The sequence below is a fragment of the Salvelinus fontinalis genome, chromosome 9, assembly GCF_029448725.1.
Source record: "Salvelinus fontinalis isolate EN_2023a chromosome 9, ASM2944872v1, whole genome shotgun sequence".
Taxonomy (NCBI): domain Eukaryota; kingdom Metazoa; phylum Chordata; class Actinopteri; order Salmoniformes; family Salmonidae; genus Salvelinus; species Salvelinus fontinalis.
This window is the reverse complement of record NC_074673.1, coordinates 661,822-687,617: the sequence shown is the minus strand read 5'-3', so window position 1 is coordinate 687,617 and position 25,796 is coordinate 661,822. Positions and strand designations below refer to the sequence as shown.

General features: G+C 42.5%; 1 protein-coding gene across 1 annotated transcript in view; it reads left to right on the top strand.

Annotated features, from left to right (window-relative positions):
• Positions 1-657: 657 nt before the first annotated feature.
• Positions 658-25,796, top strand: part of LOC129862930 (mucin-5B-like) — a 63,010-nt gene continuing 37,871 nt past the window's right edge. Inside the window, 20 exon segments of the mRNA XM_055935033.1 lie at positions 658-727; positions 1,041-1,243; positions 1,418-1,485; positions 2,114-2,228; positions 9,911-9,995; positions 10,204-10,307; positions 11,395-11,614; positions 11,975-12,100; positions 14,795-14,912; positions 15,003-15,141; positions 17,175-17,264; positions 17,616-17,706; positions 17,972-18,109; positions 21,457-21,621; positions 22,160-22,254; positions 22,524-22,650; positions 23,579-23,682; positions 24,126-24,277; positions 24,454-24,503; positions 24,623-24,723. Coding sequence (XP_055791008.1) covers positions 658-727; positions 1,041-1,243; positions 1,418-1,485; positions 2,114-2,228; positions 9,911-9,995; positions 10,204-10,307; positions 11,395-11,614; positions 11,975-12,100; positions 14,795-14,912; positions 15,003-15,141; positions 17,175-17,264; positions 17,616-17,706; positions 17,972-18,109; positions 21,457-21,621; positions 22,160-22,254; positions 22,524-22,650; positions 23,579-23,682; positions 24,126-24,277; positions 24,454-24,503; positions 24,623-24,723 — 2,361 coding nt within the window.

Below are 25,796 nucleotides of genomic sequence, written 5' to 3'. Positions count from 1 at the left end.
TGTCAAGTTGGCTGGATGTCCTTTTGGGTGATGGACCATTCTCGATACACATGGGAAACTGTTGAGCGTGAAAAATCCAGCAGCGTTGCAGTTCTTGACACAAAACGATGCACCTGGCCCCTACTACCATACCCCGTTCAAAGGCACTTAAATATTTTGTCTTGCCCATTCACCCTCTAAATGGCACACATACACAATCCATGTCTCAATTGTCTCAAGGCTTACAAATTCTTCTTTAACTTGTCTCCTTCCCTTCATCTAAAGGGATTTAACAGGTGACATCAATCAGGGATCATAGCTTTCACCTGGAGTCTTATTGTTCTGTACACTCATTGTATAGGGAATAGGGAGCACTTTTGGGACGTACCCTACATATCAGGAATATCGATAGTTACTTAGGGATTATTATAATTAATACATTACACAAAGTCAATTACAGGAAAGGTAATCCTACCTCTGACAGACAGACAGAACAATGGTAACACCTAAAGTTTGATCAGTCCCCTCCTTAGATACAGAATCAACTATCCCAGCATCATCAAGGTACTTCCTTGAGTGTAGTAGTTTAAAAGCAGGCACCTGGTGCCTCACGGTATCAGTAGGAACAAGAAGAGTACCTGTTCAGGTGGACCAGGACGACTCGTTAGAAGAACCATCATGGCACTCCAATGGGTGAAGCCGTGGATCGCTCTCTTCTTCGGACTATCTGCTGCACATTCTGAGACTGGTAAGACAAGACAAGATATGATGAAATACAATCTAATATCACCTTAGGATAACCCATGTAATATAGTTTAGGAACTAAAGAGGAACTGGGTTAGAAGCAAAATAAGACTTGTTCCCTGTCTATTTCCAGTTGTGATGCCAGAAATGACTTCCATTGGGAGTCTATATGATTCCAAACTGCAAATCGTATCAGGTAATTTGTGTTGTTGAATATATGCCACCAAATACTCAAATATTCTACTCTACTGTTATATTATACATCTTATATTCAGACATGACTGGCGCAACTATACGGTACATTTCTCCCCATGCAGCAGGAGTGAGTCCCACTCATAACGGGCAGGTCTGCAGCACATGGGGTAACTACCACTACAAAACCTACGATGGAGACTTCTTCCAGCTGCCCTACACCTGTAACTACGTGCTGTCGTCGTTGTGTAAGAGCAGCAGCGGCTACGAGGCCTTTAACATTAAGTTGCAGCGCGGGGAGGTAGATGGGCTGCCTACCATCACCAAGGTATTCCTTTGTGATCAGTTCTTTGATTGTTTTTAAATTGCACTATTGATTAATTGCTTTAAATTTCACTATTGATGAATTATTTTTATTGCTCTATGATCGTAGTTTAAGGTGACCTTGAGGGTCCTGAAAGGCGTCTGTCAAATAAAATGTCCTACTATTATTTTTATTAAGGTTTCTTTGAAGCTGGATGGAACCTTCGTGGAGCTGGCCAACGGTAACGTCAGCGTCAACGGATTACAGTGAGTTCCCAGTCTAGTCAACAACGGATCTCAGATGTGTAAAACCATGGGCTCTTAGATGTGTAAAATAAATATTAATACAGGAAGTAAATGATACGGGGGTTTGTTATCACTTAATGTTATCACAACTACATCCAATGGGATTCATTTTATTCAGAGATCCATCTTTTTTTGTTTCGTTCAATTGCATTTATCAAATGTAAGGGGGAAAAAGAAAGGAAAGTATTTTATTTTTCACCTCACTTGCTACTTTTGTGCAAAGACTTGAGGTAAAATTCATAAGTAAAAAAAAAAAGCATCATCATTTAACTCATCTTGAGATCATCTTTTTTCTGTTTTAACATAATCTACATAATGTCAGTTTCAACGGGCAACAGTGAGTTCATCAGTGATCTAAAAGCATTCAGAGATAAAACTCTTATTCTGAAGTTTAGTTCATGTGCATTTACAGATAAAAGTTACCAAGCTGAAATTCCATTTGATGAACTCCTATACAGACATGTTTACCTAGTACAGTCTCAACAGGGGAGGAAGAAAAATACAAAGAAAAACCTTTAAAGGACAATTTTGACCATTGTAGGAATACCGACTCTCCTCTCTGATGAACACTATTGTTTTGTCCCCCTAGGGTCACCATACCGTTTGGTCAGTTTAACGTCTTCATTGAGAGGACCGTTTCCTATGTGAAGATCACAGCCAAGCTGGGGTTAGTCGTCATGTGGAATGAAGATGACTCCTTCTGGGTATGTGTTCAGTATGCTGACTCATTTCCATACCTCTTCTGTTACACTACAGTGATTTGTGGTTGTTTCAGCTGCTTTGGTTCAAAACACGGATTGTAAATCACTCTGGATGAGTGTATCTGCTAAATGTCAAATGTAAATGTGATGCTTTGCTGCAATATTCTGGTCCTGATGAAAATGGTCTGTAGTTTGCTAGTGACTGTAGGGAACATCAGTGTTATAGGAACTGTTGGGATAAGAGTGGGAACATCAGTGTTAGAGGAACTGTTGGGATAAGAGTGGGAACATCAGTGTTAGTGGAACTGTTGGGATAAGAGTGGGAACATCAGTGTTAGAGGAACTGTTGGGATAAGAGTGGGAACATCAGTGTTAGAGGAACTGTTGGGATAAGAGTGGGAACATCAGTGTTAGAGGAACTGTTGGGATAAGAGTGGGAACATCAGTGTTAGAGGAACTGTTGGGATAAGAGTGGGAACATCAGTGTTAGAGGAACTGTTGGGATGAGTGGGAACATCAGTGTTAGAGGAACTGTTGGGATAAGAGTGGGAACATCAGTGTTAGAGGAACTGTTGGGATAAGAGTGGGAACATCAGTCTTAGAGGAACTGTTGGGATAAGAGTGGGAACATCAGTGTTAGAGGAACTGTTGGGATAAGAGTGGGAACATCAGTCTTAGAGGAACTGTTGGGATAAGAGTGGGAACATCAGTGTTAGAGGAACTGTTGGGATAAGAGTGGGAACATCAGTGTTAGAGGAACTGTTGGGATAAGAGTGGGAACATCAGTGTTGGAGGAACTGTTGGGATAAGAGTGGGAACATCAGTGTTAGAGGAACTGTTGGGATAAGAGTGGGAACATCAGTGTTAGAGGAACTGTTGGGATAAGAGTGGGAACATCAGTGTTAGAGGAACTGTTGGGATAAGAGTGGGAACATCAGTGTTGGAGGAACTGTTGGGATAAGAGTGGGAACATCAGTGTTAGTGGAACTGTTGGGATAAGAGTGGGAACATCAGTGTTAGAGGAACTGTTGGGATAAGAGTGGGAACATCAGTGTTGGAGGAACTGTTGGGATAAGAGTGGGAACATCAGTGTTAGAGGAACTGTTGGGATAAGTGTGGGAACATCAGTGTTAGTGGGACTATTGGGATAAGAGTGGGAACATCAGTGTTAGAGGAACTGTTGGGATAAGAGTGGGAACATCAGTGTTAGAGGAACTGTTGGGATAAGAGTGGGAACATCAGTGTTAGAGGAACTGTTGGGATAAGAGTGGGAACATCAGTGTTAGAGGAACTGTTGGGATAAGAGTGGGAACATCGGTGTTACAGGAACTGTTGGGATAAGAGTGGGAACAGAGTGTTAACCTCTGATGGGATAAGAGTGGGAACATCAGTGTTAGAGGAACTGTTGGGATAAGAGTGGGAACAGAGTGTTAACCTCTGATGGGATAAGAGTGGGAACATCAGTGTTAGAGGAACTGTTGGGATAAGAGTGGGAACAGAGTGTTAACCTCTGATGGGACAGGGCAGCCCAATCATCAATCTACCTCCTGGGTTATATTTCTGCACGGTTACATACAACATTCTTACATTAAAAGTAGATTTTTCTCAGTCTAACGATCGTACAAACAGTTGTGGTCTCTTTAGTAGGGCCACAGAATGGCAGGTGAAGTGACATTACAATAGGCTTTGCTCCAATCAAGGATGTGGGCCAATCTACTTCCTCCAACAACCCTTTTCATCATCTAGGCTTCAGTGAAAAAACTCAGAAAAGGGTTGTCCTAAATGGCACCCTATTCCCTTTATAGTGCACTACTTTGTGTGCACTACTTCTATATAGGATATAGGGTTCCATTTGGTGGGGACAGTATGGAAGAACTTATTAGTTTAATCAGTTCACAGAGTGTGATAAGATCAGAAGTCACAATATTGTCTCAATATCTATTGACATTGTAGTGAGTAAATACTGTATGTATCATCGTTCCCCTTCGTGTGTACATAAATACTCCCAGTGTACTCAGACATCATAATCTCAGACTTAAACTAATTTACAAAGCAAACGGACCAGTTTTCAGACAACTCACATTCAATTTAATGATGAAAACATAATAAATATGATGCTTCATTTTATTCATTTTTTTAAAATGCACATAAGAAAATAGAAAACAACATGATGAGAGTTTAAAAGGTTTTAACAACCTGATGAGAGTTTAAAAGGTTTTAACAACCTGATGAGAGTTTAAAAGGTTTTAACAACATGATGAGAGTTTAAAAGGTTTTAACAACATGATGAGAGTTTAAAAGGTTTTAACAACATGATGAGAGTTTAAAAGGTTTTAACAACATGATGAGAGTTTAAAAGGTTTTAACAACATGATGAGAGTTTAACCACTTGCGTATACAGTACAGAAAACATTGAATAATATTAGCAAAGTTCTGTGCACACTTTTGTATTTTGTTAGGTAGCCTAATGCTCTGTATTGACCCTATCTGTACATACCTAACCTGAAGTACAGTGCCTGTTTTGTGCTAACATCCCACTCCTTGTACTCAGTGTCATATGCCAAACATAGCTATATCAAATCAAATTCTACTGGTCGCATACACAAGTTTAGCAGATGTTATTGTGGAAGTAGCGAAATGCTTGTAGCACAGGTACAAGGAGTGGAATGTTAGCCTAAACACACTGGTACCCAGGCTAGAACAAGGAGTGGAATGTTAGCATAAACAGACTGGTACCCAGGCTAGAACAAGGAGTGGAATGTTAGCATAAACGGACTGGTACCCAGGCTAGAACAAGGAGTGGAATGTTAACTTAAACAGACTGGTACCCAGGCTAGAACAAAGAGTGGAATGTTAGCCTAAACAGACTGGTACCCAGGCTAGAACAAAGAGTGGAATGTTAGCCTAAACAGACTGGTACCCAGGCTAGAACAAAGAGTGGAATGTTAGCATAAACACACTGGTACCCAGAATAGAACAAGGAGTGGAATGTTAGCATAATCACACTGGTACCCAGGCTAGAACAAGTAGTGGAATGTTAGCATTAACAGACTGGTACCCAGGCTAAAACAAGGAGTGGAATATTAGCATAAACAGACTGGTACCCAGGCTAGAACAAGGAGTGGAATGTTAGCATAAACAGACTGGTACCCAGGCTAGAACAAGGAGTGGAATGTTAGCATAAACACACTGGTACCCAGGCTAGAACAAGGAGTGGAATGTTAGCATAAACAGACTGGTACCCAGGCTAGAACAAGGAGTGGAATGTTAGCATAAACACACTGGTACCCAGAATAGAACAAGGAGTGGAATGTTAGCATAAACAGACTGGTACCCAGGCTAGAACAAAGAGTTGAATGTTAGCATAAACACACTGGTACCCAGGCTAGAACAAGGAGTGGAATGTTAGCATAAACACACTGGTACCCAGGCTAGAACAAGGAGTGGAATGTTAGCATAAACACACTGGTACCCAGGCTAGAACAAGTAGTGGAATGTTAGCATTAACAGACTGGTACCCAGGCTAGAACAAGGTGTGGAATATTAGCATAAACAGACTTGTACCCAGGCTAGAACAAAGAGTGGAATGTTAGCATAAACACACTGGTACCCAGGCAAGAACAAGGAGTGGAATGTTAGCATAAACAAACTGGTACCCAGGCTAGAACAAGGAGTGGAATGTTAGCATTAACAGACTGGTACCCAGGCTAAAACAAGGTGTGGAATATTAGCATAAACAGACTTGTACCCAGGCTAGAACAAAGAGTGGAATGTTAGCATAAACACACTGGTACCCAGGCAAGAACAAGGAGTGGAATGTTAGCATAAACAAACTGGTACCCAGGCTAGAACAAGGAGTGGAATGTTAGCATAAACAGACTGGTACCCAGGCTAGAACAGTTGAAGCCTGTGAAATGTCAGTACATATGAACTGCTGTAGGTGCATGGCCAGCTGGCTGTATGTGAAATGTACATATATATGAACTGCTGTAGGTGCATGTACAGCTAGCTGTATGTAAAATGTACGTATATATGAACTGCTGTAGGCACTTCAACAGCTAGCTTGCAATGCGTTAACCCTCAGTCATCTTCCATTGGTTTTATAGTTGGAGCTGGACTCAAAGTTCCATAGTGTGATTCGATCAGAACTCACAATATTGTCTCAGTATCTATTGACATTGTAGTGAGTAAATACTGTATGTGTCATCGTTCCCCTTCGTGTTTATAAATAATCCCAGTGTACTCAGACATCATAACCTCAGACTTAAACTAATTTGCAAAGCAGACGGACCAGTTCAGACAACTCACATTCAATTTAATGATGAAAACATAATAAATATGATACTTAATTATTTATTTATTTAAATGCACACAAGAAAATACAAAACATGAGAGTTTAAAAAGTTTTAACAACATGATGAGAGTTTAAAAGGTTTTAACAACATGATAAGAGTTTAAAAGGTTTTAACAACATGATGAGAGTTTAAAAGGTTTTAACAACATGATGAGAGTTTAAACGGTTTTAAAGGGAAGAGTGCATGTGCAGGAGAGGTAAAAACAGAGTGGATTGTAAGACACCTCCCCCTGTCAGATGTTTGGAATGGAATGTTAGCATAAACAGACTGGTACCCAGGCTAGAACAAGGAGTGGAATGTTAGCATAAACAGACTGGTACCCAGGCTAGAACAGATGAAACCTGTGAAATGTCAGTACATATGAACTGCTGTAGGCACTTCAACAGCTAGCTTGCAATGCATTAACCCTCAGTCATCTTCCATTGGTTTTATAGGTGGAGATGGACTCAAAGTTCCATAGTGTGATTCGATCAGAACTCACAATATTGTCTCAATATCTATTGACATTGTAGTGTGTAAATACTGTATATGTCATCGTTCCCCTTCGTGTTTATAAATAATCCCAGTGTACTCAAACATCATAATCTCAGACTTAAACTAACTTGCAAAGCAAACGGACCAGTTTTCAGACAACTCACATTCAATTTAACTTTTTAGGGATAGGGTCAGCATTTTCACTTTGGATGAATAGCGTGCCCAGAGTGAACTGCCTCCTACTCTGTCCCAGATGCTAATATATGCATATTATTATTACCATTGGATAGAAAACACTCTGAAGTTTCTGAAACTGTTTGAATTATGTCTGTGAGTATAACAGAACTGATATGGCAGGCAAACTTCCAAACAGGAAGTGGAAATTCTGAGGCTGGTTGATTTTCAACTCATCGCCTATTCAAATCCCAGTAAGATAGGGATTTGTTTGCACTTCCTTCACCTTCCACTAGATGTCAACAGTCGGTAGAACGTTGAATGAAGTTTATACTGTGATGTGGGGCCGGATGGGAACTGTTTCAGTCAGTGGTCTGGCAGAGTGCCAGTTCTTGGTCACGCGCATTCCAAATGATATCGCCTTGCGTTCCAGTACTTCTGTAGACACAAAGGAATGCTCCGGTTGGAACGTTATTGGATATTTATGATAACAACATCCTGAAGATTGATTCTCTACTTAGTTTGACAAGCTTATTCGACCTGTAATATAACTTTTTGAAGTTTTCGTCCGAGTTCGCCTGGATTTGCGTGAGCGTTTGGACATGTGTACTAAACGTGCTAGCAAAAGTAGGTACTTGGACATAAATAATTGACATTATCGAACAAAACAATTTATTGTGGAACTAGGATTCCTGGGAGTGCATTCTGATGAAGCTCATCAAAGGTAAGGGAAGAGTTATGATGTAATTTCGTATTTCTGTTGACTCCAACATGGCGGAGAAATGTTTTTCACATCTGAGCGCCGTCTCAGATTATTGCATGGTGTGCTTTTTCCGTCAAGTTTTTTTGAAATCTGACACAGCGGTTGCATTAAGAACAAGTGTATCTTTAATTCTATATAAAACATGTATCTTTCATCAAAGTTTATGATGAGTATTTCTGTTATTAGATGTGGCTCTCTGCAATTTCTCCGGATATTTTGGAGGAACTTCTGAACATGGCGCCAATGTAAACTAAGATTTTCGGATATAAATATGCACATTATCGAACAAAACATACATGTATTGTGTAACATGATGTCCTAGGAGTGTCATCTGATGAAGATCATCAAAGGTTAGTGATTAATTTTATCTCTATTTCTGCTTTTTGTTACTCCTATCTTTGGCTGGGAAAATGGCTGTGTTTTTTGGACTTGGCGGTGACTTGGTAGTTTTTCTTTAAGAAGCCCTCCTGTTCTCCACTCATTACCTGTATTAACTGTACCTGTTTGAACTCGTTACCTGTATAAAAGACACCTGTCCACACACTTAATCAAACAGACTCCAACCTCTCCACAATTGCCAAGACCAGAGAGCTGTGCAAGGACATCAGGGATAAAATTGTAGACCTGCACAAGGATGGGATGGGCTACAGGACAAGAGGCAAGCAGCTTGGTGAGAAGACAACAACTGTTGGCGCAATTATTAGAAAATGGAAGAAGTTCAAGATGACGGTCAATCACCCTCGGTCTGGAGCTCCATGCAAGATCTCACCTCATGGGGCATCAATGATCATGAGGAAGGTGAGGGATCAGCCCAGAACTACACGGCAGGACCTGGTCAATGACCTGAAGAGAGCTGGGACCACAGTCTCAAAGAAAACCATTAGTAAAACACTACGCCGTCATGGATTAAAATCCTGCAGTGCACGCAAGGTCTCCCTGCTCAAGCCAGCGCATGTCCAGGCCCGTCTGAAGCTTGCCAATGACCATCTGGATGATCCAGAGGAGGAATGGGAGAAGGTCATGTGGTCTGATGAGACAAAAATAGAGCTTTTTTTTTTGGTCTAAACTCCACTCGCCGTGTTTGGAGGAAGAAGAATGAGTACAACCCCAAGAACACCATCCCAACCGTGAAGCATGGAGGTGGAAACATCATTCTTTGGGGATGCTTTTCTGCAAAGGGGACAGGACGACTGCACCGTATTGAGGGGAGGATGGATGGGGCCATGTATCGCAAGATCTTGGCCAACAACCTCCTTCCCTCAGTAAGAGCATTGAAGATGGGTTGTGGCTGGGTCTTCCAGCATGACAACGAAACGAAACACACAGCCAGGGAAACTAAGGAGTGGCTCCGTAAGAAGCATCTCAAGGTCCTGGAGTGGCCTAGCCAGTCTCCAGACCTGAACCCAATAGACATTTTTTGGAGGGAGCTGAAAATCCGTATTGCCCAGCGACAGCCCCGAAACCTGAAGGATCTGGAGAAGGTCTGTATGGAGGAGTGGGCCAAAATCCCTGCTGTAGTGTGTGCAAACCTGGTCAAGAACTACAGGAAACGTATGAGCGCTGTAATTGCAAACAAAGGTTTCTGTACCAAATATTAAGTTCTGCTTTTCTGATGTATCAAATACTTATGTCATGCAATAAAATGCAAATTAGTTATTTAAAAATCATACAATGTGATTTTTTTTTAGATTCCGTCTCTCACAGTTGAAGTGTACCTATGATAAAAATTACAGACCTCTACATGCTTTGTAAGTAGGAAAACCTGCAAAATCGGCAGTGTATGTACATATATATGAACTGCTGTAGGTGTATGGCCAGCTAGCTGTATGTAAAATGTACGTATATATGAACTGCTGTAGGTGCTTCAACAGCTAGCTTGCAATGAATTAACACTCAGTCATCTTCCATTGGTTTTATAGTTGGAGCTGGACTCAAAGTTCCAGAATCAGACATGTGGGCTGTGTGGAGACTTCAACGGAGTCCAGAACGAGTTCATTAGGAATGGTAAACAAAACCACCAAATGTCTTGGAGGGGTGGATTACGCTCCTGTTCTGTTTATGAATGTGTGGGTTCAATCTATGGGTTAGGAAGGGGTTATAAAGTATATTTCTAGGTACCATTGTATGAAAGGGTTAACAAAAACACATGATGACAGAGACTGTTTGTAAGGGGAAATAAACTGGTAAAACGAAACGATTTATTCATCCACAGGTGATTATCTGAAGACAATCGACTATGGAGATATTTGGAAGATGAATGGCCCAACAGAGAGCTGTACAGAAATCCCTGCTCACACTGAGCAGTGTGAAGACCAGGTACTTACAAGTCTAGAGCTGAACATTTAACATTTCTTATTCATTACATTTAAACATGATTGTTAGTTTAAAATCTCAATATCAACATGGCTGACATTTGATCAACACATTATCTTATTTTATTGATGTATATTTATTTCACCTTTATTTAACCAGGTAGGCAAGTTGAGAACAAGTTCTCATTTACAACTGCGACCTGGCCAAGATAAAGCAAAGCAGTTCGACACAAACAACAACACATGGAATAAACAAACATACAGTCAATAACACAATAGAGAAAAACAAGTAGATATACAGTGTGTGCAAATGAGGTAAGATAAGGGAGGTAAGGCAATACATAGGCCTTGGTGGTGAAATAATTACAACTTAGCAATTAAACACTGGAGTGATAGATGTGCAGAAGATGAATGTGCAAGTAGAGATGCTGGGGTGCAAAGGAGCAAAATAAATAAATACAGTATGGGGATGAGGTAGTTGGATGGGCTAATAACAGATGGGCTATGTACAGTTGCAGTGGTGGGTAGTATATGGGGCTTTGGTGACAAAATGGATGGCACTGTGATAGACTGCATCCAATTTGCTGAGTAGAGTGTTGGAGGCTATTTTGTAAATGACATCGCCGAAGTCGAGGATCGGTAGGATAGTCAGTTTTACGAGGGTGTGTTTGGCAGCATGAGTGAAGGATGCTTTGTTGCGAAATAGGAAGCCGCTTCTAGATTTAATTTTGGATTGGAGATGCTTAATGTGAGTCTTGGAAGGAGAGTTTACAGTCTAACCAGACACCTAGGTATTTATAGTTGTCCACATATTCTAGGTCAGAACCGTCCAGAGTAGTGATGCTGGACGGGCGTGCAGGTGCTGGTAGCGATCGGTTGACGAGCATGCATTTAGTTTTACTAGCGTTTAAGAGCAGTTGGAGGCCACGGAAGGAGAGTTGTATGGCATTGAAGCTCATCTGGAGGTTAGTTAACACAGTGTCCAAAGAAGGGCCAGAAGTATACAGAATGGTGTTTTCTGCGTAGAGGTGGATCAGAGAATCAACCCCTCTGTTGCCTCTAGTAATTCTTCTTCTTCTTCATCCTTTCAGACCAAACTTTGTGAGCAGCTTCTCACCAGTCTTGCCTTCAGTAGCTGTAAGGACCTGATTGCCACAGACTCCTTCATCAAGGCCTGTGCAGAAGACATGTGTCACTGTGGCAACAGCAGCAGCAGTGCCAGCTGCGCCTGCCCCACCATGTCAGAGTACTCCCGCCAGTGTGCTCACGCAGGGGGGAAACCCCAAGAGTGGAAGACCGACCACTTCTGCTGTAAGGGAATCTTTTTTGCATCACTGTTTTGCATATCCTTTATGTTTTTATTTTGGATGGTTTGTTTTGTATTGCTCTGTTGGTAGATTGGATGTAGGTACAAAAACAATCCTCAGCCAGAGTTTTGTTGTAACTCAAAGTAAACACTTTTGACATGCAATAATGCTTTGCCTTAGGTCATCGATAGTGTCTTCTTCTTTGACATGCTAGTATTTACATTTATGTGACTGAAAACTGAGGAGCAAATCCACATTTTCACTTAGTCTTGCAATGATGTCAATAGAAGAATACGTGAACATGTGAAGTAATGAAGACTCAGAAACAGATTTGTGACCAGGGTTATTTGTCTGTGTTGAGCAGTGAAGACGTGTCCTCTAAGCATGCAGTACCAGGAGTGTGGTAGTCCCTGCACTGATACCTGCTCCAACCCAGAGAGGAAGCAGCATTGTGAGGAACACTGCACCGACGGATGCTTCTGCCCTGCTGGTACATGCACTCATTTACTGAATACAACATCATATGTACCTATGTAACTATTTTAAAGTAGCTGAGTACAACATCATATGTACCTGTGTAACTATTTTAAAGTAGCTGAGTACAACATTATATGTCAGCTGTGTAACTATTTTAAAGTAGCTGAGTACAACATCATATGTCAGCTATGTAACTATTTTAAAGTAGCTGAGTACAACATTATATGTCAGCTGTGTAACTATTTTAAAGTAGCTGAGTACAACATCATATGTCAGCTATGTAACTATTTTAAAGTAGCTGAATACAACATCATATGTCAGCTATGTAACTATTTTAAAGTAGCTGAGTACAACATCATATGTCAGCTATGTAACTATTTTAAAGTAGCTGAATACAACATCATATGTCAGCTATGTAACTATTTTAAAGTAGCTGAGTACAACATCATATGTCAGCTATGTAACTATTTTAAAGTAGCTGAGAAGAACATTACCATGTGGTTTACCCTGGCCAGAGGGCCAGAAGGGACAGGGCACACTACATTACCACATGGTTTACCCTGGCCAGAGGGCCAGAGGGGACAGGGCACACTACATTACCACATGGTTTACCCTGGCCAGAGGGCCAGAGGGAACAGGGCACACTACATTACCACATGGTTTGCCCTGGCCAGAGGGGACAGGGCACACTACATTACCACATGGTTTGCCCTGGCCAGTGGGGACAGGGCACACTACATTACCACATGGTTTACCCTGGCCAGAGGGCCAGAGGGGACAGGGCACACTACATTACCATGTGGTTTACCCTGGCCAGAGGGACAGGGCACACTACATTACCACGTGGTTTATCCTGGCCAGAGGGGACAGGGCACACTACATTACCACGTGGTTTACCCTGGCCAGAGGGACAGGGCACACTACATTACCATGTGGTTTACCCTGGCCAGAGGGCCAGAGGGACAGGGCACATTACATTACCACGTGGTTTACCCTGGCCAGAGGGGACAGGGCACACTACATTACCATGTGGTTTGCCCTGGCCAGAGGGCCAGAGGGGACAGGGCACACTACATTACCACATGGTTTGCCCTGGCCAGAGGGCCAGAGGGGACAGGGCACACTACATTACCACGTGGTTTACCCTGGCCAGAGGTGACAGGGCACACTACATTACCACATGGTTTACCCTGGCCAGAGGGGACAGGGCACACTACATTACCACATGGTTTACCCTGGCCAGAGGGCCAGAGGGCCAGAGGGCCAGAGGGCCAGAGGGCCAGAGGGGACAGGGAACATTGGCTGTAGACTATACAGCTCCAGGCTGCGGTTGTTATCAGTAGCATAGACAGACTGAGAAATCCTCTAGTTTTCTTCCCATACAGTTTAAGTGTAGGCTGCTGAAACATTTCCGTGAAGAGTTCTTGCTTGGGTATGTCGGGAGTGATGTGTTATCATGTTTGCTAAATACATCCCGGAGGAAAGTGGAGCAGACCAAGTTTTGATAGATTATGTGATTTGCGCCCGGCGTGCGCAACCTGTGATTTCCGTGAATCTGATTGGTCAAGACACAGAACAAAACGCACAGAACCTGCTGGACTCTGATTTAAAATACCAGATAGGTTTACATGCAGCAAGATGACACATCGAGTCATACAGCTCAAATCCAAGTTAAATCACGAGTCATAGATGCTCAAATCCAAGTTAAATCACGAGTCATAGATGCTCAAGTCGAAGTCTAGTGGGAAGTGTTTTACTTTTTGTAAAGTCTCAAGTTGCAACATGACTGGAGTCCACATCCCTGGATTTTAAACCAGGAAGACTGTATTAAAACCCTAATATCAGTTATGTGGCTATTTAAACCAGGAAAAGGTTAAAGGTTATATAGATTGGAAGAGTAGCCTTACTGTAGGACTGGAGATTTCGTTACTTTAACAAAAGTTCTGCAACAGATGTACCGTAGTGATTAAGACACTGAACTTCCTTTTAGCAATGTATTTTATGAGATAAGGAAGGACTACATTCATTGAATGTCATTCATGGGATCAGCTGACTAAATGTATTGAATGTTATTATGGAACCAGGTGACCTAAATGTAATGTATTGAATGTAAGTCATGGGATCAGCTGACTGAATGTATTGAATGTAATTCATGGGATCAGCTGACTGAATGTATTGAATGTTATTATGGAACCAGGTGACCTAAATGTAATGTATTGAATGTAAGTCATGGGATCAGCTGACTGAATGTATTGAATGTAATTCATGGGATCAGCTGACTGAATGTAATGTATTGAATGTAATTCATGGGATCAGCTGACTGAATGTAATGCATTGAATGTCATTTATGGGATCAGCTGACTAAATGTAATGAAAGTCATTATGGAACCAGGTGACCTAAATGTAATGTATTGAATGTAATTCATGGGATCAGCTGACTGAATGTATTGAATGTAAGTCATGGGATCAGGTGACTAAATGTATTGTAATGAATGTAATTCATGGGATCAGCTGACTAAATGTAATGCATTGAATGTAATTCATGGGATCAGCTGACTGAATGTAATGCATTGAATGTAATTCATGGGATCAGCTGACTGAATGTAATGTATTGAATGTAATTCATGGGATCAGCTGACTGAATGTAATGTATTGAATGTAATTCATGGGATCAGCTGACTAAATGTATTGAATGCCTTTCTCGTAGGAACCGTGTTTGATGACATCACTCAGACTGGCTGTGTAGCTGTGAACCAATGCTCTTGTCTCCACAACGGACAATCTTACCAGCCTGGACAATCATTCTCAAGAACATGCCATAAATGGTAAGAGCTGCATTGCGTTTATATACATTGAAATATTGTGTGTGTTGAGCCGGATGTGTTGAGGCTAAACTGACTGTCTCTCTCCGTTAGTACCTGTATCCAAGGCCAGTGGAGTTGTATGGACCTAGATTGCCCAGCTACCTGCTCCATAGTGGGAGGTTCCCACATCACCACCTACGATGGGAAAGCCTACACCTTCCATGGAGACTGCTCATATGTCCTGTCCAAGGTAGGGATCTAACCTACTGTATGGAGACTGCTCATATGTCCTGTCCTAGGTAGGGATCTAACCTACTGTATGGAGACTGCTCATATGTCCTGTCCAAGGTAGGGATCTAACCTACTGTATGGAGACTGCTCATATGTCCTGTCCAAGGTAGGGATCTAACCTACTGTATGGAGACTGCTCATATGTCCTGTCCAAGGTAGGGATCTAACCTACTGTCTGGAGACTGCTCATATGTCCTTTCCAAGGTAGGGCTCTAACCTACTGTATAGAGACTGCTCATATGTCCTGTCTAAGGTAGGGATCTAACCTACTGTATAGAGACTGCTCATATGTCCTGTCCAAGGTAGGGATCTAACCTACTGTATGGAGTGATATTAGTGCCAACAGAAATATTGAATAAAAATGTGATTTCTTCATACAAATTCAAAGTGATTCAATTCAGATTCCATGTCATTTGGCACTAATATGACTCCATGCTGACGCATACTGTATGTTTAGTAGATTTAACTCCTAACTCGCTAGCGAACATGTACTGGCCCACGAACGGGCCACATCCGGCATAGATTGCGGCTTGACAGCTGGCAGCCACTTGCATTGGAGGTGCTTATACATACCGTTGTTATCACTATCCATATTAATCTCATAAATACTTTTCAATCAAGTTGAACCATAATATATAGTGCCTTCAGAAGGTATTCACACCCCTTACATTTTTCACATTTTGTTGTGTAACAGCCGGAAATCAAAGTGTATTAAATTGCGAAAAAAGGTCGGTCTACACACAATATCAGACATTGATGGTAAGAGCAGACATTGAATAACACTTTGGATGGTGTATCAATACACCCAGTCACTACAAAGATACAGGTGTCCTTCCTAACTCAGTTGCCGGAGAGGAAGGAAACTACTCAGGGATTTCACCATGAAGCCAAAGGTTACTTTGAAACAGTTAAATGGCTGCGATAGGAAAAAATTGAGGATGGATCAACAACATTGTAGTTACTCCACAATACTAACCTAATTGACAAGTGAAAAGAAGGAATCCTGTACAGAATTAAAACATTCCAAAACATGCATCCTGTTTGCAACAAGGCACTAAAGTAATACTGCAAAAAAATGTGGAAAAGCAATTAACTTTTTGTCCTGAATACAAAGCGTTATGTTTGGGGCAAATCCAATACAACACATTACTGAGTACCACTCTTCATATTTTCAAGCATAGTGGTGGCTGCATTATGTTATGGCTGCATCATGTTATGGGTATGCTTGTAATCATTAAGGACTGGGAAGTTTTTCAGTATAAAAGATAAATGGAATGAAGTTAAGCACAGGAACAATCCTAGAGGAAAACCTGGTTCAGTCTGCTTTCCATCAGACACTGGGAGACAAATTCACCATTCAGCTGGACGATAACCTAAAACACAAGGCCAAATAAACACTGGAGTTGCTTCCCAAGATGACATTGAATGTTCCTGAGTGTCCAAGTTACAGTTTTGACTTAAATCAGTTTAAAATCTATGGCAAGACTTGAAAAATGGCTGTCTATCAATGATCAACATCCAACTTGACAGAACTTGAAGAAAGTACAAAAATTTAAAATTGCAAATATTGTACAATCCAGGTGTGCAAAGCTCTTAGCAACTTACCCAGAAACACTCACAGCTGTAATCGCTGCCAAAGGTGATTCTAACATGTATTGACTCAGGGGTGTGAATACTAATGTAAATAAGATATTTCTGTATTTCGTTTTCAATAAATTATCAAACGTTTCTAAAAACATGTTTTCACTTTGTCATTATTGGGTGAAAAACAATATTTAATCCATTTAAAATGCAGGCTGTAACACAACAACATGTGCAATAAGTCAAGGGGTGTGAATACTTCCTCAAGGAACTGTAGTTCCCTAGAACCAAAAGTAGGCAAGTAGTAAGTAGTGTGTTACAAAATATGTGTTCCCTTAACTTTACTGTCATACCTTAACCTTACTGTCATACCTTAACTTTACTGTCATACCTTGTACCAATTGTCCCCAGCAAACCAACGAGACTGCTTTCACAGTCCTGGGTGACATAGTGAAATGTGGGAAGACGGACATTGAGACCTGCCTAAGATCTGTAACCCTGGTGACTCCAGAGTCCATGGTAAGGTAGCCTTTCTGCAGTGACACACCCACATGATAGTGTCGTATTAAAATATATCAACATCAAACCATGTTGTGTATGTTCAGGGGAAAAAAGCTCAATATTGAGACTTCTGCTGCTGCCAGTGACTCATATCATCACTTCAGGGTTGGAGTAAATTACATTTAAATTTCAGTCAATTCAGGCAGTCCACTGTAATTCCAATTCCAATGCTCTTCATTGTTTTTCAGTGAGGATCATTTGGAATAATTAGGTTAACTTTCTGAATTGACTGGGATTGACTCCAACCCTGTTCCACACTCCTTATCACCAGGGGAGTGTCATTTATTCAAGTTGTAATTTGATCACTTGCAGATGATCGTCATCGAGGCCAGTGGAAGGGTCTTTGTCAATAAGATGTTTTCTCAGTTGCCGTTTTTCATAGGTGAGTGACTGATTGATGACTGCTTGAGAAGAGGGATACAGAAATGTGAAATCTGTCTAATTGTTTGTAGTCATTAATCAGTATAAACGTATGTTTGAAACCCTTCCCATGCAGTACGTACTATACCAGAAGTTGTCTCTTTTCTTCGTCTTTCTTTCCTTGTTTAGCAGCGTGTAACACCATAAGCATCCCACAATGGGGAAGTGGGAGCTAAAAGTTCATGGTAAACCAGATTGTGACTAGAACTTGTGTATATTTTCCACAGCGGATGTAAGGATCTTTCAGCCCTCTACGTTCTACATCGTTGTGCATACCTCTTCTGGGCTCCGTCTAGAGATGCAGCTAACACCTATAATGCAGGTCTACATCGTAGCTAGCAGTTCACACAAAGAAAAAACCCAGGGTATGTTTCTCTCTTCTCATTTAACGTCTTTGTGGAAAGATGAGCGTCTTTGGGTCTTTGAAAAGCGCTATATAAATCTCATGCATTATTATTCTAAAAGATGATTTGTTATCCAACTATTGTTAATGTGTGTGTCACTATACCAGTTGTTTGAGGGGTTCGGTCAAACCTTATGTCACGCCCTGGCCTTAGTATTATTTGTTTTATTTATTATTTTAGTTAGGTCAGGGTGTGACATGGGGTATGTGTGTATTTTGGGGTATTATATGGTAGAGGGGGTGTTTGTTGTAGTTTATGGTTTTGTGTTGAGTGTATGTATCTAGCTGTGTCTATGGGTGTGTAGTTTTCTAGGAAAGTCTATGGTGGCCGGAATGGGTTCTCAATTAGAGACAGCTGATTTCGGTTGTCTCTAATTGGGAGCCATATTTAAGGCTGCCATAGGCTTTAGCTGTTTGTGGGTCATTGTTTGTGTATATGTATAGTTCGACGTAAGTAGTTTGTGTGTGCACTTACGTTTGAAGTTTTCACGATCGTTTGTTGTTTTCGTTAGTGTTGTATAAGTGTGTCGTGTTCATCTTCGTCGTTGTTATTAAAAGAAGATGTATTCAAATCATGTTGCGCCTTGGTCCTCTCGTTCATGTCAACGCGATCGTGACAGAATGACCCACCAATACCGGATCAAGCAACATGACCAGCGGCAACAGGAGCAGCACAAAGAGGAATGGAAATGGGAGCGTAATCTGGACTACACTACGTGGGAGGAGATCGACAGGTGGGCGATCGACCCAGGGCGAGTGCCGGAGCCAGCCTGGGATTCTCTGGCGCAGTGTGAGGAGGGATACCGGCGAATGGAGGCAGCACGACGACGCGGTAGGAAGCCTGTGAGTCAGCCTAAAAAATTTCCTGGGGGGGGGCTAAGAGGTAGTGGGCCGAGGGCAGGTAGGAGACCTGCGCCCACTTCCCAGGCTAACCGTGGAGAGCGGGAGTACGGGCGGACACCGTGTTACGCAGTAGAGCACACGGTGTCTCCTGTAGGTGTTCATAGCCCAGTGCGGGTTATTCCTCCTTCCCGCACTGGTAGGGCTAGATTGGGCATTGAGCCAGGTGCCATGATACCGGCTCAACGCGTCTGGTCTCCAGTGCGTCTCCTCGGGCCGGTATACATGGCACCAGCCTTACGCATGGTGTCCCCGGTTCGCCTACATAGCCCGGTGCGGGTTATTCCACCTTCCCGCACTGGTCGGGCGACGGGGAGCATTCAACCAGGTAAGGTTGGGCAGGCTCGGTGTTCAAGGGAACCAGTACGCCTGCACGGTCCGGTATTTCCGGCGCCACCTTCCCGCCCCAGTTCAGTTCCACCAGTGCCTACACCACGTAACAGGCTTCCAGTGTGTCTCCAGAGCCCTGTTCCTCCTCCACGCACTCGTCCTATGGTGCGTGTCTCCAGCCCGGTACCACCAATTCCGGCACCACGCACTAAGCCTCCTGTGCGTCTCCAGAGTCCTGTGCATCCTGTTGCTGCTCCCCGCACTAGCCCTGAGATGCGTGTCCCCAGTCCGGTACCACCAGTTCCGGCCCCACGCACTAGGCCTAATGTGTGTCCCCAGGGTCCAGTATGCCCTGTTCCTTCTCCCCGCACTAGCCTGAAAGTGCGTGCCTTTAGCCCGGTGCCTCCAGTTCCGGCACCAGGCCTACAGTGCGCCTCATCCGGCCAGAGCCATCCGTCTCCCCAGCGCCGTCTGAGCCATCCGTCTCCCCAGCGCCGTCTGAGCCATCTGTCTCCCCAGCGCCGTCTGAGCCATCCGTCTCCCCAGCGCCGTCTGAGCCATCCGTCTCCCCAGCGCCATCTGAGCCATCCGTCTCCCCAGCGCCATCTGAGCCATCCGTCTGCCCAGTGCCGTCTGTCCCGAGCCGTCAGAGCCATTAGTCAGTCAGGAGCCGCTAGAGCCATTAGTCAGTCAGGATCTGCCAGAGCCGCCAACCAGTCAGGATCTGCCAGAGCCGCCAACCAGACAGGATCTGCCAGAGCCGCCAACCAGACAGGATCTGCCAGAGCCGCCAACCAGACAGGATCTGCCAGAGCCGCCAACCAGACAGGATCTGCCAGAGCCGCCAACCAGACAGGATCTGCCAGAGCCGCCAACCAGACAGGATCTGCCAGAGCCGCCAACCAGACAGGATCTGCCAGAGCCGCCAACCAGACAGGATCTGCCAGAGCCGCCAACCAGACAGGATCTGCCAGAGCCGCCAACCAGACAGGATCTGCCAGAGCCGCCAACCAGACAGGATCTGCCAGAGCCGCCAACCAGACAGGATCTGCCAGAGCCGTCAGCCAGCCATGAGCGTCCAAATCTGTCAGCCAGCCATGAGCGTCCAGATCCGTCTGCCAGCCATGAGCGTCCGGATCCGTCAGCTAGCCATGAGCAGCCAGATCTGTCAGCCAGCCATGAGCCGTCCAACCAGGATCCGCCGGAGCCGTCATCCAGCCAGGATCTGCCCATTATCCTGGTGTTGCCCCTTGTCCTGGTGCTGCCCCTTGTCCCGGTGCTGCCCCTTATCCCGGTGCTGCCCCTTATCCCGGTGCTGCCCCTTATCCCGGTGCTGCCCCTTATCCCGGTGCTGCCCCTTATGACTATGGTGGGGTGGGGACCACGACCAGTGCCGGAGCCGCCGCCGTGGAAGGAAGCCCACCCAGACCCTCCCCTAGACTATGTGCTGGTGCGTCCGGAGTTCGCACCTTAAGGGGGGGGGGTTATGTCACGCCCTGGCCTTAGTATTATTTGTTTTATTTATTATTTTAGTTAGGTCAGGGTGTGACATGGGGTATGTGTCTATTTTGGGGTATTATATGGTAGAGGGGGTGTTTGTTGTAGTTTATGGTTTTGTGTTGAGTGTATGTGTCTAGCTGTGTCTATGTTGGGTTTAGTTCTAGGAAAGTCTATGGTTGCCGGAATGGGTTCTCAATTAGAGACAGCTGATTTCGGTTGTCTCTAATTGGGAGCCATATTTAAGGCTGCCATAGGCTTTAGCTGTTTTGTGGGTCATTGTTTGTGTATATGTATAGTTCGACGTAAATAGTTTGTGTGTGCACTTACGTTTGAAGTTTTTTCACGATCGTTTGTTGTTTTCGTTAGTGTTGTATAAGTGTGTCGTGTTCATCTTCGTCGTTGTTATTAAAAGAAGATGTATTCAAATCATGTTGCGCCTTGGTCCTCTCGTTCATGTCAACGCGATCGTGACACCTTACCTGAAACAATTATTAGTAAACTAATGATACTTGATGCGTTGCATCTTTAGTCAATGTTAGTTCAAACCACCTGTTGTAATGTTTTGTACCTCTTATCCAGGTCTTTGTGGAGACTTTAACAGCGTCCAAGCTGACGACTTCAGAACCATCAATGGACTGGTGGAAGGAACCGCTGTGACGTTCGCCAACACGTGGAAGACCAAAGCAAGCTGTCCTGATGTGGCACAGAGCTTTGAGATCCCATGCAGCCTGAGTGTAGAGAACGGTACTCCTTCAACCTCTTTAACAACACTAACATACAGTGGGGCAAAATAGTATTTAGTCAGCCACCAATTGTGCAAGTTCTCCCACTTAAAAAGATGAGAGAGGCCTGTAATTTTCATCATAGGTACACTTCAACTATGACAGACAAAATGAGAAAAAAAAATCCAGAAAATCACATTGTAGGATTTTTAATGAATTTATTTGCAAATTATGGTGGAAAATAAGTATGTGGTCAATAACAAAAGTTTATCTCAATACTTTGTTATATACCCTTTGTTGGCAATGACAGAGGTCAAACGTTTTCCTGTAAGTCTTCACAAGGTTTTCACACATTGTAACTAACTAACTTTAACTAACTTTCTTTCTAACTAACCATTTCAATTGTTTCGTTGTGTTTCGGCATAGAGAGCCTTTATCAGAGCCTTGGAATACTTCTTGGGGATTACACTGACGTATGTCTACTGAGATGCACAGTAAAGCCTAGATAAAACCTCTTTGTTTATTTGTGAAATGTGGTTAATATCTCATATGTTTTACAGAGAGATATGCCAAGCACTGGTGCTCGATGCTGTCAGATCGTGAAGGGATATTTTCCCAATGCCACACTGAGGTCAACCCAAATTACTACAAGGATGTAAGTACGAGATTTGAATTTGTCAAATGCTTTTTAATTACAGAGTTATCCCAAAGCTCTAAGAATATATATATTTTTAAACGATCGTTTAAGAAGTTCTATATCAAAATGATCAAATTTTAATAAAAATATCTCAAAACATCTAATCAGATTTGTATAATACTATTGTCCTGTGCTTGTGTGGGATTTCAGAAAACAGTAGTTTTCTTCATTAACACATCTCATAACTGAACGTTCTTCTTCTTCTGTTTCTTCTTCTCTCCCTATAGATCTGCCTGTATGACAGCTGTAACTGTGAGAGGAGTGAGGAGTGCATGTGTGCTGCGGTCTCCTCCTACGTCCATGCATGTGCTGCTGCAGGCGTCCTGCTCAGTGGATGGAGAAAAACCACCTGTGGTAAGATAAACATCAGAGATACTGAATTTATTGATTAATTAATTAATGAAGGGTTTCCCCTCCTATTAACCCACGGTGTTCAGGGTTTACCCTCCTATTAACCCACGGTGTTCAGGGTTTACCCTCCTATTAACCCACAGTGTCCAGGGTTTCCCCTCCTATTAACCCACGGTGTTCAGGATTTACCCTCCTATTAACCCACAGTGTTCAGGGTTTCCCCTCCTATTAACCCACAATGTTCAGGGTTTACCCTCCTATTAACCCACAATGTTCAGGGTTTACCCTCCTATTAACCCACGGTGTTCAGGATTTACCCTCCTATTAACCCACGGTGTTCAGGGTTTACCCTCCTATTTACCCACAGTGTTCAGGGTTTCCCCTCCTATTAACCCACAATGTTCAGGGTTTACCCTCCTATTAACCCACAGTGTTCAGGATTTCCCCTCCTATTTACCCACAGTGTTCAGGATTTACCCTCCTATTAACCCACGGTGTTCAGTGTTTACCCTCCTATTAACCCACGGTGTTCAGGGTTTACCCTCCTATTAACCCACGGTGTTCAGGATTTACCCTCCTATTAACCCACGGTGTCCAGGGTTTACCCTCCTATTTACCCACGGTGTTCAGGGTTTACCCTCCTATTAACCCACGGTGTTCAGGGTTTCCCCTCCTATTAACCCACTGTGTTCAGGGTTTACCCTCCTATTAACCCACGGTGCCAAGGGTTTACCCTCCTATTAACCCACAGTGTTCAGGATTTACCCTCCTATTAACCCACAGTGTTCAGGATTTACCCTCCTATTAACCCACGGTGTTCAGGGTTTCCCCTCCTAATAACCCACGGTGTTCAGGATTTACCCTCTTATTTAAAAACAAAATTCCCCAAAACATGTAATTAACTGTTGAATCACCACCCTGTTTTCCACAGGGAAGTACTCCTCTAGCTGCCCTGATACGATGGTCTATGACTACACCATGACCAGCTGTGACCGCACCTGTCGTTCACTGAGCCAGACAGACTTTACCTGCCAGGTACATTTACATGTATTAATGTTATTTATTTGATATTATTATTATTATTCATTTTATTCATGTCTTGTTGTTGTGTATGTTGTTGTTGTCTTGCTATTGCTGTTTTGTTGTTGTTGTGTATGTTGTTGTTGTCTTTGTTGTTGTCTTGTATCTTCTTGTTCTTGTGTATGTTGTTGTTGTCTTGTTGTTGTTGTTGTGTATCTTCTTGTTGTTGTTGTCTTTGTTGTTGTCTTGTTGTTGTTGTTGTTGTGTGTGTTGTTGTTGTGTATCTTCTTGTTCTTGTTGTCTTGTTGTTGTTGTTGTTGTGGATGTTGTTGTTGTCTTGTTGTTGCTGTTTTGTTGTTGTTGTGTATCTTGTTGTTGTTGTGGATGTTGTTCTTGTTGCAAATATACCCAAAGTAATTTCCCCTCAAGGATAAAACACTTTTAATTGAATTGAACAGTCAGACCATGTGTCTGTGGACGGCTGTGGCTGTGCCGAGGGAACCTACCTGAACGACCAGGGAGAGTGTGTCCCTGCCTCACGCTGCTCCTGCTACTATGAAGGAAAAGTAGTACCCTCTGGAGAGGTCACCACGATCTATGGGGCTACTTGGTGAGGACTTGGTTGGCGTGTGAAAGAAAATCTCAGAAAATCTGATGGTCTTTTCTGTTGTGGCTCTACTAAAATATTTAGAAATGGACGGTCTTCTTCTGAAGTCTTGGTTTACTTCAAGAGGCATGTTAAACCATGCTTAACCCCCTCCTCTTGTACCCCTCTGAACCACCCAGCTCATGCAGACAAGGGAAACTAAGCTGTACTGGAGAACCACAACATCTATGTGAGTACTCTGAAAATCAGAACACATCTTTATTTGACAAATACAGCAAATCAATTCACAACCAAGACTCTGTACTTTAGTTCCTACTAACCTATAAAACCTACTTTTGTTCCCTACAGCCTGTAAAGAACCAATGGGTTTCTTCAACTGTTCTAGTGCAGGACCCGGAGCCAAGGGCTCAGAGTGCCAGAAGAGCTGTCAAACACTTGACAGTCACTGTGTAAGTCTACAATGGAAATATCTTACAACACGTTAATAAAAACATGCCTTACAACACGTTAATAAAAACATGCCTTACAACACGTTAATAAAACATGACTTACAACACGTTAATAAAACCATGCCTTACAACACGTTAATAAAAACATGACTTACAACACGTTAATAAAAATATGCCTTACAACACGTTAATAAAAATATGCCTTACAACACGTTAATAAAAACATGCCTTACAACACGTTAATAAAAATATGCCTTACAACACGTTAATGAAAATATGCCTTACAACACGTTAATAAAAACATGCCTTACAACACGTTAATGAAAACATGCCTTACAACACGTTAATAAAAATATGCCTTACAACACGTTAATAAAACATGACTTACAACACGTTAATAAAAACACGCATTACAACACGTTAATAAAAACACGCCTTACAACACGTTAATAAAAACACGCCTTACAACACGTTAATAAAAACATGCCTTACAACACGTTAATAAAAACATGCCTTACAACACGTTAATAAAAACACGCCTTACAACACGTTAATAAAAACATGACTTACAACACGTTAATAAAAACATGACTTACAACACGTTAATGAAAACATGCCTTACAACACGTTAATAAAAACACGCCTTACAACACGTTAATAAAAACATGACTTACAACACGTTAATAAAAACATGACTTACAACACGTTAATGAAAACATGCCTTACAACACGTTAATAAAAACATGCCTTACAACACGTTAATAAAAATATGCCTTACAACACGTTAATAAAAATATGCCTTACAACACGTTAATAAAAACGTGCCTTACAACACGTTAATAAAAACACGCCTTACAACACGTTAATAAAAACATGACTTACAACACGTTAATAAAAACATGCCTTACAACACGTTAATAAAAACATGCCTTACAACACGTTAATAAAAATATGCCTTACAACACGTTAATAAAAATATGCCTTACAACACGTTAATAAAAACGTGCCTTACAACACGTTAATAAAAACACGCCTTACAACACGTTAATAAAAACATGACTTACAACACGTTA